The 18,254-nt window shown below is 46.0% G+C and overlaps 1 protein-coding gene and 1 long non-coding RNA gene across 2 annotated transcripts in view; one reads left to right on the top strand and one right to left on the bottom strand.

Moving 5' to 3' along the window:
- Nucleotides 1-10,850: 10,850 nt before the first annotated feature.
- Nucleotides 10,851-18,254, top strand: part of LOC110014634 — a 19,675-nt gene continuing 12,271 nt past the window's right edge. The window contains exon 1 of the long non-coding RNA XR_002289621.1: nt 10,851-11,260. This is a non-coding gene — a long non-coding RNA (uncharacterized LOC110014634). The remainder of the gene's footprint in view (nt 11,261-18,254) is intronic.
- Nucleotides 14,175-17,508, bottom strand: nans (N-acetylneuraminate synthase). The gene is made up of 6 exons (XM_023952212.1): nt 17,273-17,508; nt 16,172-16,387; nt 16,006-16,105; nt 15,444-15,598; nt 14,935-15,201; nt 14,175-14,857 (listed from the first exon to the last, which is right to left on the bottom strand). Exons 1-6 carry the CDS (start codon nt 17,402-17,404, stop codon nt 14,648-14,650), a joined length of 1,080 nt encoding a protein of 359 aa, XP_023807980.1. The 5' UTR covers nt 17,405-17,508; the 3' UTR covers nt 14,175-14,647.

Raw genomic sequence — 18,254 nt, forward strand, 5'->3', positions numbered from 1 at the left:
AGACAGTGAAACGCCCACAAATGAATATTCATTGATTGCGAAATCATGGCAAACACCGAAAGGGAAATCAAAAAAACGTAACTTCACTCAATGTGAAGTAGAAGTTATCGTTGGCGAGGTGGAAAAGAGGAGAAAAGTGTTGTTTGGAGGGCACAGTGTGGGCATTACTAATGCCAAAAAGGCACGTGAGCGGCAAACGGCGGCAGACGCCGTAAATGCTGTAGCCTCACAACCTCGGACCGTGGCCGAAATAAAAAAGAAATGGTCGGACATCAAAGTCGAGACAAAAAAACGTCTAGCGCTCCATCGCCAGAGTGTCTGCCACGGGTGGGTGTGTTAGCAGCTTAGCTTGTCCCCACCCGTTGCTATGTTTCTTTGGTGTGACTGCGGTTGTCAGGGAGATGACGCAGCGACGGAAGGGGGCGTCGCCTTGGGGCGCAGGCGCACGAGAGGGGAAGACGCGCGGGAGAGCAAAAGGGGAGGGGCTGTTTGGCTGCATGTTTTCAGTTTGAATGAGAAGGAGTTCGGAGACGTTGTGCTGTAAGAGTTGATCTGACCAAAGAAATAAACGGCTAAAAGGCCTGTTCCAAAGCAACGGTGTCCCGCTAAATCTGTTACCATTAAAGTCCCGACCGGACTGGAGATCATAACAGCGGTTTCCGACTACGGTCCGAAGCCTCACGCTGAAGGTAACACTGGGGGCTCGTTCCGGGATACACCGTTGTTGACCAGGGCTGACCCAAAGAAGAAGGATTGAACGACGTGACGTGCAAGACGCCTGAGAGCTCAAAATGACGGCGCGCGGAGCGAATGCTGCCGCGGTCGGAGCTAGGCCACGCACAAGAAATGCAGCCACAAACGTGAGCATGAACCCTTTTCTATCGGAGATAGCGGAAGAGTACCGCCCTCAGAGGAATGTAAATGATTTAAAATACGTGAATGAGGGAGAGACTAATTGCTGTGTCACGTGTATGGAACTAACGTTAGCCGAGGGTGAGCAGGCCTACTCCCCGATTAAACAACACGTGGTGGCGGAGGAGCTCTACCCGACGCCCCCAATTTCCACCAACCCCTTTATAACACCCACCAATGAACAACATCACGCGGCTGGTGAGTGCATGGCGGGTTTTCGTCCTCAAAAGTGCAACTACGAACCCAGGATGTCCACCCCTGTAAAGTCACCATTTGCTGATCCATCCACCCCCACCGCCGCCTGTTGGCTTGCAAATCTCCACATCTCTCCATCTAATGACTGTCATGCTGGAAACAATTCCCCGGTTTCCATCAGACCCCCATCACCTGGTTTGCCACCTTTCACCACCCAGGAAAATAAATTGGGCCCATACAACATTTACTGGTCACCCAAATATCTAACTGGGCCATCAGATGATGGGGCAGAACTGCATCAGAACGCCCATGTGAAATTCCAGTCACCCCCCCAAAGCTTTCACTCACCTGCTGTTGGACATGATGCTGCTCTGCAGGGCGAAGGGGTGGGGCAGTTTCTGCAGAACGAGAGAATTCCAATACTGCAGCCAGATCGCTTTGATGGATCACGATCGTGGAGAGATTTTCTGTATCATTTTGAAAGTTGTGCAGAAGCGAACCATTGGACTGAGAAAACCAAAGTTGTTCAGCTTAGATTCTGCCTGCTCGGTGCTGCTGGAGCTATTATTCACAAGAACCCAAGGTCAGCTTCGTGGAGTTTCCAACGAATTGTGGAGGAAATTGAGGCTGCCTATGGTCCAAGTTCTGAACATGCTGCAGCCATCGGCATTGAGCTACGACAGCGAGTCAGAAGACCAGGTGAAGCTTTGCACACTCTCAGGGATGACATTTATGAAAAGGTGGCAATAGTCTATGGTGATTGCACTGAGAGTGAACAGGAGCGCATAAGCGTCGAGATATTCACTAATGCCTTAACAGATACAGACATTATTCAAAAGTTGCTAGAAGATCAACCCAAAACGCTGGCTGAGGCATATCAGAAGGCTCACCGTTTTGAAACCACGAGAAGTGCGGCTCGAGCTGTCACCCAACTGATGAGATCAGCCGTGGGTGCAAGGGGTGGAACCATTCATGGGGCCAGAGCAGCCCCCCTGCGTGAATATACCAGCAACCAGGAAGACGGAAAGGCACAAAAGGTCGTTCCCACTCCTTCGGGGCAAGCAGGGCGGTCTGTGAGAAGGCAGGCAGCCGAAAGTAGACGTAAGAAAACCAGGGAGGATGAACTGATCTGTCACAACTGCTCGGGGGTAGGGCATTTCCAGAAACACTGCCCCTCCCCTCGCTGGCCCATGCCAGGCCCCCGCAAAGCTAATCTGCTTCCCTCCACAAATGGCAACAACACTGTGGTCATCTACGCCAAAAGCCCAGAAGAGGAAATGTGTGTTCAGATAATGATACATGGTGTACGGATGTGTGCTCTGCTGGACTCTGGTGCCAGAAGAAATGTGTTACCCCTTCATCTCTTTCATTTAATTCCTAACGGCATCCAGCCCCCAATCTCACCATCTACGGTGCACACACTCCAGGGCATCGGACCAGAGGGCCTAGCGGTTCTGGGTGAGGTTGACCTTCCTGTCAATGTCGGCTGCAGAGTCATTTCAGTTAACTTTATCATCGCTGACACAACTGAGAGTACTGAAGTTATTTTGGGGCATCCTTTTTTACTACAGACACAAGCATGCTTAGACTATGGCAGTAAAGAGATCACTCTGTTTGGTGAAAAGGTGCCCCCGTTCAAGCCCGACCCACAACCTGCAACTCACCTAGTGAGAGTAGCACGCACCACTGTGTTGGAGGCAGGGTGTGAATACATCGTGCCAGGTACCTCTCAGGCCGGCTTTGCTACTTCTGAAGACTTGATGCTGAGTCCTGCAAAAGCGTTTGTCTCAAAACATCATGTGATGGTGGCACGCTCAGTTGTTCAGCCTTCGCAGTCTTTGTGCATCCCCATCAGAGTCTTCAACCCGAGCACATCTCCTGTCACCTTGAAGAAAGGAGTCGTTGCTGGTGTTCTTCAGCCAGCCCAAGTGGTGGGGAAGGTGGAGCTCTCACGACCCAAAGATCAACCTTCCCATGACCCTGGTAACTCGTTCTCTTTCTCCGTGCCTCAACATCTCACAGACCTGTATGAAGAAAGTTGTGCTAATCTGCCGGAAGAAAGTCGCTACAGACTAGCAGGGCTGCTACGCTCTTACAGTGACATTTTCTCTGCAGGCTCCACTGACCTCGGCCGGACTAATGTCGTACAGCATGACATCTTGACAACGCCCGGGTCAGCAGTAAAACAACAACCCCGCCGCATGAGCAGAGAGAAGCAGGAGGCTGCCGACCAGCAGGTGCAACAGAGCCTCGAAGCAGGGTTAGCTCGGCACAGTAACAGCAGCTGGGCAGCACCTATAGTCATGGTGAAGAAAAAGGATCAGAGCCCACGACTCTGTGTGGATTACAGGCCATTAAATGACAGAACCATCAAGGATGCCTATCCCCTGCCACGCATACAAGACACCCTTGACACCTTATCCACCGCCAAGTACTTCAGCACACTGGACCTGACTTCAGGCTACTGGCAGGTGGAAATGACACCTAGAGCTCGTAAGGCTGCAGCATTTTGCACCAGGAAGGGACTGTTCGAATGGAATGTGATGCCGTTTGGACTATGCAATGCCCCTGCCACCTTCCAACGGCTCATGGACCGTGTACTAGCTGGGTTGCAGTGGGAGGCTTGTCTGGTGTATCTTGACGACATCATAGTCCTTGGATGCAACAGCAATCAGATGATGGAACGGTTGGAGCAGGTGTTTACCAGACTTAGACAGGCCAATCTTAAACTGAAGCCGTCTAAGTGCCGTCTCTTTCAGGAGCAAGTGGCTTACCTCGGGCACGTCGTGTCAGCTCAAGGGATCTCCACCGATCCACAAAAGATCCAAAAGGTCCAAGACTGGCCATCCCCAAGAACATTTCTGAAGTGCGACAGTTTGTGGGGTTGGCGTCCTATTATAGACGTTTCGTTGCCGACTTTGCTACCATTGCAAGGCCGCTTCATGAGCTGACTAAAAAGTATGCACGTTTCGACTGGACGACTGAATGCCAAGAGGCTTTTGAAGAACTGAAGGAGCGACTTACTTCTGCACCGATTTTGGGCTACCCTCTTGACAGCGGGGAACTGCTTCTTGACACTGACGCCAGCGACTGGGGAGTTGGTGCAGTGTTGTCCCAAGTGCAGGGAGGTGAAGAGAGAGTGCTGGCTTATGGAAGCCGGCGGTTAACAACAACAGAGCAAAATTACTGCACAACCAGGAGAGAACTTCTGGCGGTGGTCGAGTTTACCTCCCATTTCAGACAGTACCTTCTTGGTCGATCGTTTGTTCTGCGAACAGACCACAGTAGCCTACGGTGGCTGACCCGTTTAAAAGAACCGGAGGGACAGCTGGCCAGGTGGTTGGAGAAGCTGGCAGAGTACGACTTTCAAGTACTTCACCGGCCAGGGAAGGTTCATCAGAATGCAGATGCACTCTCCAGAAGGCCATGTCGCGAGCTGTGTGCTTGCAAACTCCCTGACCCCAGCACCGACAGCAACACATCCCAAGACAAGCAGGTACAGTGTGAATTTGACGATATTGTTGCTGAGACCACAATTAGTGTTGTTCGCCCAGTGGGGGTGGCGATGATTGATCAGCATGATGGGAACGATGCTGCAGTAGACCCACAGCGCACCCTAGTGGGGGTAGATAACACCACCTCAGCCCCTGTGCCTGTATTCAGCGGTTGGACACACGAGGAGCTTCAAGCAGCCCAGAAAGCAGACTCAGACATGGCACCAGTATTTGCTTTTAGACAGCAAGGAGATGACCGTCCCCCTTGGGCGGAAATAGCCAGTTTAAGCCCAGCTACAAAGGCATATTGGGCACAATGGAAGAGATTGTTTTTTAAGAATGGAGTGTTGATGAGAAAGTTTTACTGTAAGGATGGAAAGATGTTATTTGCACAGACATTACTCCCCAAGACATATCGCCACACTGTGATGGCGCACCTGCATGAAGGACCCATCGGTGGTCATTTTGGAGCTGAGCGAACTTTGGGCCGCCTCAAAACCAGGTACTACTGGTACAACATGCGTGATGATGTCACATTGTTCTGCCAAACATGTGCTTCTTGTGCTTGTAGAGCTCGACCTAAAAAGACACCTCAGGCTCCAATGGGTTCCGTGCGAGTTGGTGCCCCAATGGAACGGATCGCTGTTGACGTGATGGGGCCTCTAAATGAGACCGATCGGCATAACAGATACATCCTGGTTGTGCAAGACTACTTCAGCAAGTGGGTGGAAGCATACCCGGTGCCGAATGAACAAGCCACAACTGTAGCAGAAAAGATTGTTTCTGAGTGGGTCTGCAGATATGGAGCACCTTACGAATTACACAGCGACCAGGGCGCCAATTTTGAGTCTGCGGTATTCCAGGGGATGTGTGAGCTGTTGGGCATTAACAAAACCAGGACCACACCCTTTAGGCCCCAATCTGACGGTCAAGTGGAACGATTTAATGCCACACTAGAGAAAACCCTTGCTGCCACAGCCGAAAAATGTCACTGGGACTGGGACATAATGATTCCCTATGCCCTCATGCCTTACAGAGCCACAAAGCACAGCTCTACGGGCCTGACACCAAACATGATGCTCTTTGGCCGCGAGATTACAGAACCCATGGACCTGGTCGTTGGACTTCCTCCCGAGAATCTGACAGTGGACACTGCCCCAGAGTACGTACAGCGGCTCAGACAACGACTGGAGCTGTCCCACCAGCTAGCACGAAGCGTCTTGGGAAGGGCTGTGGAGCGCGCCAAACGGCAGTATGACAAGAACATCTGTCAAGTGCAGTACAAGATCGGTGACGCAGTTTGGTACCTTCTAAAAGGAACTAAACGTGTCAAGAACAAGGTGCGCAAGTTCCTGCCATCTTACGAAGGTCCCTACTTTGTTGTTGATCATCTGGACGATCTGGTGTACCGCATTAAAAAGGGACCAAGGTCGAAGGCAAAAATAGTGCACCACGACAAGCTCAAGCTATATCACTCCAGAGTTCCACTTGACGGCAGCTGGGTCTCACGGACACAGGAGAACTGCACACAGAGGAAACAAAAGCACCAATCTTTGGGCGAGGACTACGGGCCGCTGACCCTGTGGAATGAATCGTCTGACACAGAAGAGTGCGTGGAGGGAACTTTAACAGATTCAGAAGACGCTCAGACCCCCTGTGAAACTATGCTGGCCTCAGCTGGAAGACCACAGCGGGCGCGGAGAGCGCCAAACATGTTTGGAGAATGGATTCTTTCCTGAAGAAAGAGCTATTACGAGTCATGTCAGGCTGTTTATGGTGTTTGTTGTTATGTTATCTGACCTCTTATGATGGGTTTAAGTTTAGAGAAACCTGTTTATTCTTTCTGTGAGTGCTGGAGTGCAGTTAGAGTAACTGTCATCCAGAGTGGGGGTAGTGTTAGCAGCTTAGCTTGTCCCCACCCGTTGCTATGTTTCTTTGGTGTGACTGCGGTTGTCAGGGAGATGACGCAGCGACGGAAGGGGGCGTCGCCTTGGGGCGCAGGCGCACGAGAGGGGAAGACGCGCGGGAGAGCAAAAGGGGAGGGGCTGTTTGGCTGCATGTTTTCAGTTTGAATGAGAAGGAGTTCGGAGACGTTGTGCTGTAAGAGTTGATCTGACCAAAGAAATAAACGGCTAAAAGGCCTGTTCTAAAGCAACGGTGTCCCGCTAAATCTGTTACCATTAAAGTCCCGACCGGACTGGAGATCATAACAGCGGTTTCCGACTACGGTCCGAAGCCTCACGCTGAAGGTAACAGGTGTGTGTGTGTGTGGGGGGGGAACACCGGAGCTGACCCCTCTTGATGAGAGACTGGCGGCAATAATTGGGGAATCCCTTAAGTGGAGTGGTGACTGAGGCGGAGGGGGACACCGACGCGCCAGATGCACCGGGTGACACCCCCCCAAAAGCCCGCAGAGGAAGTCGGAACCGGCTCATCAGCCACTCGTCCTCGTTTGCCAACAAGTCTTCTTGCTGTCTAAAGATGCGTTCACTCCGAATTCTTCCATTTGCCACATCTTCTAAGAGCGCAAGATCAGCCATTGTGCGTCATTACGCATTGTGATGGGGCATTTTATTTCCCTCCATTTAATTACATCTGACAAGCTACAGATGTCGGTAATAATCCACGTGGAAATGGGAAATTGTTCAGCGCAAATGTAATTTCTTGTTGCTTTCTAAATGGTTGAGACATACGCCATACATTGTTTTATCAATCTATCCATCTGTCTGTCTGTCTGTCTGCACCTATATCTGCTCCGCCAGACGGACACATTAACAAGAATATCAGTTTTGTACATTATTTCGTTCTGTTAACTATGGCTGTGTCCGAATTACCGCCCTAACCACTATATAGTGCACTATATAGTGCGGTCGCCATTTTGTAGTGCTGTCCGAATCTACAGTTCAAAAATCATGTGCACTAGAAATTTCCCAGAATTCTCTACGAAAAACCAGTGTGGATCGATGCTCACTCGATCGGCGAATATTGCCCAGAATGCACTGCGTTCATACCAGAATGCATTGCGTGTAACCCACAATACACTGCGCTTGAATTATTCGAAGATGGCGGACGGTTGCGCGAGAAAGAGGACTTAAAAATGTAAGTATATTTAAAAGTATCAAGTATCTGTTGTAAAATATATTTGTAAATACGTAAGATGATGTGTTTAATGTGTTATATTCCTCAATCGACTATCTACATTGTTTGGAAGCTCATCAATTTCGGTAATGCTAAAGCTAACGCTAGCGCGAATTAGCGCCGAATGCTAAAAACAAACGCTGTTGATATTACATCAAAAAACGAGTGAGTTCTAACCGTAGTAATAAGTTATTAACACATTTTTTAAATGTGTTTATATATGTAGGGACTGACGAGGATAAAGAAAATCTGATCCATCTGTGGATGGAGAAAGATAGCCTGTTTGTTATCAGTCAAGCTTGTGCCGGATGGGAGTAGAGACACTTGATCAGATTTGTATTTATTTATCATTAAACTGTAATCGTTGTTATGTTGGGGAAAAGGTTGTTGAAAGAGGAGAGGAGGAAAGAGCAAGAAGGGACAAAGAGTGACAGGAGAGTCTGTTAAGCTTACCTGAGTTTAAAATATTGTTCACAAAATGTAACATCGTCGTTGTTTTTGCAATTTGTTTAATAAATGCAGTAACAAAAATGAATTATTTACATGCATTATTTAAATCTGAGCCATTTTTAACAATCTCAAAAGAATTTTCATATAAATATCAAATGTACATATTTACATTTTCGTTTTATGTTAACATTTATTTTTATATATCTTAACAATAATCCTGGTCTTCTAGAGTCATGTGTGTCACAGTTGGAGCTAAAAGGAAAGCAGAGATGTGTCCTCGCAGACGGACGCCACTTTACCCGTCCTACTGGTTCTTGGTGTGGCTCAACATCTGTGGCTCCAAGCAGTCCCCTTCCCTGATGCACAGATTGTGCAGAACTGAACTGCAGGCAATGATTTTCATTGCAAAGGTTGGTTTTACTTCCAGTGCCGCCAGAAGTATTGCTCTCCTCCTCATCTTCATAATGCCAAATCCTCTCTCCACCACAGAGCATGTCTTGGCGTGGTGCTGGTTGTAACGGGCCTGAACCGCATTCCTCACGGGTTCCCTGTAGGGTGTCAGCAGCGTGATGGGATGTGCAATGAGGGATACCCACCATCACCCAAAAGGATCCTTCAGGTGGGTAATGTTTTATTTACATAAATTGGGCTTTTTACGTAGAACCTGTGAACTGTGGACTGATCCTTGATTCCCAACAAAAATATCTCTAAATTTGGCATTAGTCACATACAGCCTGCAGTTGAATGGAATAAAAAAGCTTCCTGTTAAAATAACAAGCTGCATTTTCTTTTAGGAACTTTATTCTTAAGTGGCAGCCATCAGTGCTCCCTACGACCTTTTGGAAGGTGGAAGACTCAGCGAGCTGCTAAAAAACCAGAGGTGACTAATGGCAGTTCATTCCCACTGGATGCTGGGTGACCCTGCTCATCAGCTGGGTGATGCGGTCTGCCGTCCTGTGGACAACGTCGCTCACAGTGGACCGTGGCATGTCAAAGGCTCTGGTGACCACACCGTAAGATGTGCCACACGCCAGCCAGAAAAGAAACACCAGGACCTCAGTCTCCTGTACATCCCCCAGAGTGTGAGGAACCCGAAGCTGCTCCACCAGATGCTCAATGGTCCTGCGAGTCAACCGATCTGCGGTTCTGCCGGTCTGGTCTTGCGTGGGACTGACCGTCAGCGTGAAGGGCCACGACAGACACCTTTATGTTGGCAAAGCAGTAGAGACGTGGAAGACCCTGTAAAATAGAAAAATAATTATTTCATTGAGAAAATTTAATCTGATTTTTTTTTTGAATGTTTCATTTTATTCTGATGTCTTAAATTTTAGTTTATGACGTATTTATAAATGCTGGAAAATCTCGTGTTTTTTTTTTTTTGGCTGGGTTTTTGGATTTTTATATAAATATTTAAAAATTAAAGTATTTTTGTTTAAAACAAGTGATATGGTTTGACTCTGAATAAAAAATACTAAACTTTGATCTCACAAGTGTTTCATGTAGTTAGACTATACAGTTTATAGTCCAGTGTTGAAAAATAATGGTAAAAAGTCTTATCCAGCAGACTGTGTAACCTTGAGCACAATTAGAAACAAATGCTTAAATTGAACTAATAAAAAAACTTTACGTTTAACTCACAGGTTGTTCATGTCTGGTCAGGGGCACCCAGAGGAAATCTTCTGAGACGTCTGCTTCTCCTCGCTGTCCTGTGATGCTGCATATCTGCTCGTTTCTGGTTTGATCTCACGAAAAACGGTTGAATCATTGCCAGGAACAGGGACAGATTCATATATAAAGCTATTTTCAGTAACGTAGAAGATAAAACTACAGAAAAAAAATGCTTCCTCGCAAGAGCCCGTAAATCGTTCAGCGGCACAAAAATAAATATTGCCATGGACTAATGACTTGAGGGTTTATTTATCAACTAATACATAAAAGCTACACCAATGTGTTTGTAATTTTATTATTTATAAATCAGCCACGTTTTCCATGATCAGAACACGGCAGATTCATAAATAGTCATCATAAAATGTTTATATTTATTATATTTTTACTTTGACAAATGGGTGGCATTCTCGGCGTTAAATAGAAGTAGTTCCCCTCCAGACCAGGTGGTGGCGGTAATGCGCCACTTTGTTTTCGTGCGGAGCGCCATTAGAAAACACCCGAAAGAGAAAACTAGTGAGCACGGGTGTCCGAATTGCTTTGAAAATTCAGAGAACTATATAGAGAACTATATAGTGCCGCACTATATAGGGTTTTAGTAGTTAGGGGTTAGGGCGGTAATTCGGACACAGCCCCTATTATTTATGAGGATGAATTGCACAACATGCCAATATTGTAGAACATATTTCACTTTTCTTTTTGCAAATAAGTGTTCATTTGAATTTCTGTTGTAATTTTCGCTTGGTTTTTTTATTTGTTTCACTGCTGATCGATCAAACGGGTGTTGGTGTAGCTGTTTATTGTCAGACTTGCTTTGTGAAGTCTTCATGTTATTTCTGAGAGGCAGTATTGTCATTTTCACTTTCACGTGTTTCTTCCATCTGCCGACGGTGTCGTCGTTTCTCATTTCACCCGTTTTTGTGCGTACGCCTGGGTCAGAGCTTGAATGAAGGACCGAACATTTTCCCGTCAAGTTTGCTTTTTGTAAATCTCAACTATTGCGTAGTGAGTGGCGTACGCCTTCTTTTGTGCGTACGCAACGTTTATAAATGAGGCCCCAGGTGAGCACATGATAATAGTTTGATTTGTATGTATTTGGTTTTGGATTATGTGTTGTGGACTACAAATATGGCGGCCAAGAGACTTCCTGCCGGTGACTTCCGGTTACTCAGGTGTGTGGCTGATGACAGCTAATGATAGCACAAAAGAGGGGAAGATGGAGCCAAGCAAAGGGGAAGGAGAAACAAACTGGCTGGGGTGACGTTTGACTGCCGCTTGAAGGATGGATTAGCAACGGATGGTTCTATGGATTAAACAAAGCTGAGGAATATACCGGAACTTTCTGCCACCCTTCCTAAGGTCTTCCTTCATCAGAAAGTCTCACGATTTCCATCACAGCTGATCCGGTAAGAAGTCGTTGACCATCAGAATGCGGACGGAGCATCACAGGCCCCTCTATCTTTGAGACTGCTTTGTCCAGAGGGACAAAAGACGCCAAAGAAACTTTAAAGTACTGTGCAAATAAGAAAAAGACTGGGTGTAGTTGGGTGGTGGTTTCTACTAAAGGTGAAGTTGTAAATATATGTGTATATTTCAATATATCATTATTACCTGGGAAACCTCGTTGTTTTGGAGTTGTTTTGCATAAATGGAGAAAAAGAATCAAGCACATTCAGTTAATGAATGAGATCCCTGATAAATTTTTGTAAATACTCTCATTTAATGAAGTGTTACAGCATGTTGGGGCCGCTCAACAGCGATTGGTCTGAGTCGGTCTGAGTCACATTTCTACGGCAATAACTGTCTTAATTAGGAGTGGGCTGGTTGGAAGTCCACACCCCCTTCCACTGAAAGCGGAGGTGGGGTCCAGCGGGCGCCACATGCTTTTACTGAGGCATCTGATTGGTCAATTTATAACTGAACAACTTTAATACAGAAAAAATATCTTGAAAACAGGATTATCAAGATGTTTTAAAAAAGCTTTCAGATCCAGAACGGTTCTTCTGACCAATAGAACGATTATTTCTGTATACAAGTCTATGGGATTTTGGTTTCTTGGAGCCACTTCCTGTTTGGAACGCCGGGGGAGGAGTCATTCTGTCCAGTTACTATATACAGTCAATGGTTGGTAGTAGATGGTCAGGTGTTGCAGGTGAACTCGTCTCTGAATTAACCATTCAGAACGACTCCACCGCTTTGACTGGAATGACGACGACCGCTGCAGGTGACTCCACCCACACCAGGAAACTGACCTTGAGTATCTGCTCGGACCGCTAAGTCAGTAGCCCAAAGCTAAAACCCTCATAAAAACCGGGAAAAAAAACGTATTTGGAAAGTTTCTTTGAGGAGAAAAGAGTTGGTGAGGAAAATGAAGAGTCTTTGACTTCACAGAAACATAAAGCTGCTGTTTCCAGACAAAACCAGAAATTTTCCTCCAAATACAGATTTATGGAGACGGTCGTTCTCACGGACCAGAAGCTGCTTTCAGTGATGAAAGTCAGGCATGGAAAAAATCCCTGAACTTTTCTTTGAGCGATATGGCGGGCACAGAGCGAAATTTTGGAAAAATACGTGGTCTTAGATGCATTCTGGTGCATTCTGGCAGCTAGCTAGAAACTAAGACTAATTAGAGCATCATGATTTGTCATTCAAACCCCTAGTTTGACTCTCCATTAAGGACTTGCTGGTCCTAAAAAAGAATTTGGAAAATTGCTCAAAGTAACACAATCCTACAATCTACGCTTTTCCTTAAAGCTGGAAAACATACAATTGCTAAAATATAGTAACATCAAAGCCCCAAATGGCAAAAAGAACACCAGTAACTATGATATTCTATGAAAATACCTCAGTTATTTATACATTATTTCTGCTTTAGAAATGACTGATGTACAACATCCACTTGCACTGTTTTCTCAAACTATAATTACATCAAAATATGGGATCTGCTTTAAACTATAATTCTATAACATAATACATCAATTCTTTAACACCAATACTAAGTAATCTGGGAAATATCAAAACAAACATACAAACTAAGCTAAACATTGTAAACATTATTTTTTAAGGGAGTGCGGGTCCAAACCATCAAATACTTATAATTAATGTTAACTATACTGAACTAAATCATGGTAATTAGGAAATACTAATAAATTAGATAAAGAAACGTATTCAAAATAAAAACTGAAACTCAAAACTAAAATTGAAATTATTTCAAAATGTGGTTTTGAGATTATTTTACACAAAAAAGTATTTGACCTACACTACCTTAAAAATCTTTTTTTTCCAGCCAAGACCACTTCAATTTGTTTTTTATCGTCTTCTCACAACTGAGGTCGTGACCACGCTCAATAATGACGATGCCCGCCATTATTTTAACACAAATTTGATCGCAAACTCTTCAGATGTGTTTGTGAAAGTTTAGCGTGGGTCCGCCAGTTTTGGTCTCTAGGGAAGCAAGTCACGCTGACCACGTGGGGCAGACAGAGCCAATCAGACCCGTCGACGCATCCGAAAGCAACTAAAACGTCCCGTCATTGGTCAATTAGGCCGGGAAGACGAGAGATGGCCACGACCATAGAGGAAGCGATCTGCGGAGAAATATAGAAAATAAAGCTAAAATTAGCTGATTTCAGACCATTTTTTAATCCGGAAAGCGATTTGTCCGTAGAGATCAGGTCTTTATTTCCCGGAAAGTACGTTCGGTTTGCTCAAAAACCCGGATTTCCGGGAATTCCCGGAAGACTTTCATCACTGTGCTTTGCATGTTTAAGCAGCGACTGACTTGAATGTTTCACACGTAGATAATAAAGGTACAGACACGATGGATTCCTATTTAGAAAGTTTTATGACGGTTGTGTCCTTTTATTTTGCTTTATTTATCTGTCATTAAAAGTTGGACGCGGCTAAAGTTAGCGTCCACTTTGACGTTAAGGGAAACATCACAAAGTCTACGTTTAAACATTTGACAGAGAATTCAATCTAATAAAGTTGATTTGTGGAATCAATTCAATTTTAAAAGTAGTTTTTTCAGAAACCAGAAGCTTAAAAATGTTCAACGTCAGCGCCATTTAGACCGCCGGTCTGTAGCGTGAAGATGGTTGGAGGCCATTGTAGACGGTCCAGTCCCTGCAGGTTCTGACCTCAGAGATCATTGAAACACCATTTCCAATTCCACCAGAACCCCCCACACTTCCTGTTCATGGATGATGTAGCACTAATGTAAATAACAAAATCCCTAACTTATTGGGGTAGTGTACATCAGCTGAACAATGTTATGTGGTGATAAATCAATGTTCACTCACTTCTCTCAGAAAGCTCATCAACATTTGCAAACATCTTTATTGAAAATCTTTTTTCCCACAAGGTCTCAAACCTTAGATCTGAACACGGACATTTTACTCGGTTTGATTCAAACACACGAGGTCACAGACAGGTCTGCATGGAGACGATGTTCATGTCCTCCTTAGACCAGAACTCATCTCCAGACCGTCCTCACTGTTCTGCTACAGGAGGTAAACAGGAGGATCTAAGAGGGAATCCATTTCCCATCCATGCATTCAGTACTGGACTGATAAAGACCAGAGAGGGAACCGGTCAGAATGAACGGCCGCTTTTAGAAAATGTGAGGATGTTTTGAAGTGAAGGAAAGAAACAGAACCAGGACTCTTTGTCCAATCATGTATCACCAATTACCCGTCAGAAACCTGCACCACACCCAGAGAATCACCCTCCATCATCTCCATCTAATTATCCCAGGCGTGTCGGTGAGATCTTCTGCCTTTGCAGATCAGATCTCAGCACTTGGCCTTCTTGCCGTGGTTGTCCACCAGTTCCGATGTGATGCTCTCGTCCTCGTCTATGTCCTCTTTCACTTTTTTCCCAACCAGCTGGAAGATGTCTTCAGCTGGGAAACCCATGGGCTCGGCCACCTTCACCGCCAGCATGTCCAAAGTCAGCACGGAACCTTTGGGGATCCGGACTTTGGCCACCACAGACTTTCCCAACTAGAGAGCAGAAAGGAGAACGATGTTCAAGCAGAACGGCTGAGACGTTCAGTGGACGTCCAGCAGACATCACTGACCTTATCATGGCAGGCCTTCTCAGAGGCCAGCATCTGCTTGATGCCGCTTCCTAGGGCCTTCTCCACTAACCGGACCGAACGAACCAGCTCGGCTAGTTCAGAGGGCTCCAACGAGGCCTCGTGGTCACTTCCTTTCCAGGTTTTGTCCAAGGTTATGTGACGCTCAAGGACCTTAGCTCCAAGAGCTACAGCCGCCACCGAAATGCTGATTCCAGACTCATGGCCAGAGTAGCCAATGGGGATATCAGGAAACTCCTTCTGGTATTCCTGCAGTCAACAGGCAGATGAGCAGTTCAGTCACTGATAAAATCGAGCAGAAACTCTCTGACATTAAAAGACATAACACGCAAATCAGGACAAATCTGAATGGAAAGGAGACCGATGATGAAGTTAGCCTTTTAAATGGTGAAAATCTAGCTCCAGCGTCAAACAGGATCTGTGTGGAGAAGGTGTTCAATTGACTGATTCCAGACCTGCCAACCACCAGCATGAAGACATGTTCCACTCACAGTGATCACTCTCAGGTTGACATCTTCTGGTTCCAAAGGGTACGCACTGGTACACTGAAGGATGGCAAAGTTTGGGTTGTGTTCCTTCACGGTTCTGTAGACACGACGCATGGTCTCCATGGACTGCATGCCGCTGGACACCACCATGGGACGACCTGACAGGAACAGTCCAGAACCACATGAACAGAACCGTCAGGAACCAAATGAACAGAACCGTCAGGAATCACAGGAGCAGCCCGGAACCAAATGAACAGAACCGTCAGGAACCAAATGAACAGAACCGTCAGGAACCACATGAACAGAACCGTCAAGAACCACATGAACAGGCAGGAACCAAATGAACAGAACAGCCAGGAACCACATGAACAGAACCGTCAGGAACCACATGAACAGAACCGTCAGGAACCAAATGAACAGAACCGTCAGGAACCACATGAACAGAACAGCCAGGAACCACATGACATGTAACCTGTTACATGTTACAGATGTCATTGAAGGGAGTCATTTCCTTTCCCAGCATTAACCTGATTCACTAAAGCCTAAAGGGGGCGGAGCTCTCTACCTTTCTTAGCGGTTTTTTCCAGGTAAGGGAAGTTGTTGGTGTCTCCAGAGCCCACTTTAAAGAACGGCACGTTGATCTCATGGAGGAACTCCACCGCCATCTGTCAGAAGACACTGGGTCAGACGTCCGCCGAGAGCCTCACGACCCCCCAGGAGGACACGTTTACCTCGTCCATCCCTGAAGCCGTGAAGAAGATCCCCACGTCTGCGGCGAATCTCTGCAGCTCCCTGTACTGCTCATGGCTGAACTCCAGGTGGCGCTTGTGTTCACCGTAGGTTTTCCCCCAGGAGTTTTTGGAGTTGTATGGCCGCTCCAACGCTCGCTTGTTGAACTTGTGCTCCAACTCGCTCTTCTGGAATTTGGCACAATCCGCCCCGGCGTCCTGAGGGGGGGTGAGAAAAAAGCCATCAAGGTCAATAAAGAGAAAGAATATTTTGCAGAATTACAGCAACACAGAAGCTAGAAGGATTTGAAATGATGTCATATCCTGTCCGTCACGAAGCAGAAGTGACCTTTAAAATATTGAACGTTTCCCGTCCAATCATTTGCAACGAGAACAGCCTTTGTGGAAACGACGTCTGCATAGAAAACTGTTTTGGACTGGAAACCCAAATTATCTTCATAAACCGTTAACGTTCAACTACAATTAATTGATACACATCTGGACTTTCTGATCAACGTATTGATTGTGGTTTCAAAGCATTTTATACAAAACTGTAAATTCTTAAAGGTGAACGTTCACATTAACACGTCTCAAACTATTCTCTAAATCTTCAGATGAAACACAAAAATACCCAGACATGATCTGATTTAAACTTTTGAAATTGATCCTTTTTAAGTTACTACTCAGTAGGAAGTGTAGTAACTTAGTACTTCTTCAGATTACACTGTAACTTTGGACGTTTACTATATATAGATGGTTTCTAGAAGTGGAGTTTACTGCCTCACTCTGAGTACAGACTTACTGTACTTGTACACTTAGAGTACTTTTTGCTCAGGGCAGTCGGTACACAAGGTCTGGTGTGTCAGGAATGGCTGGGCTGTGGCGTAGCGTCTAGCACCCCGGTCCTCTCTGCCTTGCAGGTGTGTTCCATCAAAGGAAACAGGTGGAGACACACTACACACTTCTCACACAGGTACACAAAAGTCCCTGAATGATAAAAACCCGCCAAAGCGAACCCGCTTTAATGTCTTCAACTGAAATGTGAACGAAAAGAACCCCGAACAGCAGAGAGACGCCCCCCGTCAGAGTCAGAGGATTGATCACCTTCGCCACTTGGATCATTTTCTTGGCCGTTTCAATGTCCCCCTGGTGGTTCTGTCCGATCTCTGCGATGATGAAGCACGGATGCTCCCCGCCGATCTTCCGGCCGGGACAGAGCTCGAAGACGGACGCCATGGTGCGAGAGAAGCCGGCAAAGACTGGAGGAGCCCGAAGAAAAAGCGGCGGGCTGACGTCAGAATACCGCGCTGCGCCTCCACCACGCGGCCGGACTTCCGCCTTTGCTACGTGAACCCGGATGTCCTCTTTTCACAATAAAAGCACTGTCCTGTTCCTGTGTCACTGATGAACCCGGGGACAGAGATACAGGCGTGCGTGTGGGCGGTATTAATTGATTTATTTACACATGTTCAGCAAAAGGCCGAAACCCTTTGACAGGTCAATTTAAACACACTAAAAATACTAAGATCACAGAATTTTCTGATTTCATTAACCAAAAACATAAAATAAAACAGAGAAATTCTTCATTTGAAGTTTTCACAAACCTTTAATTAATGTCAAAAGACAAGATTAAAAACCGCAGGCATCAGCAGTAAAAAGGTCACAGTGAGGACAGGAAGAGATGTTTGCTGAATTACAAATTCAAGAAAATGTGCCAAATGTAAGTTAAAACGGGAGCAAAAGAACAGAATAAACGGTGGTGTTGTTCTCTGCAGCCTCATCGGTCCTGCCAGCTCCTCAGAAAAGTCCCAACTGATTGAACGCGGTGTGATTCTAATGCTGGGACACGGAAAATGAAAAACTGAATCTGAATCATTACCAATTTGTGTAGTAAAAATGAAAGGATCAAAAGTCTCAAACAATTTTAATTTGATGATTCCTTCAGCATTTGCAATGGTTAAAGAAGATTGTATTGATGATTTCTTGATCTTTGCTGTCAATAATGATACTTTGGCGGCTGTGGTGCAGCGGAGGATTGGTCGACCCATGATCTTAACATAGCAGGTTCAATTCCCGCCTTGCACAC

The sequence above is a fragment of the Oryzias latipes genome, chromosome 1, assembly GCF_002234675.1.
Source record: "Oryzias latipes chromosome 1, ASM223467v1".
NCBI lineage: Eukaryota > Metazoa > Chordata > Actinopteri > Beloniformes > Adrianichthyidae > Oryzias > Oryzias latipes.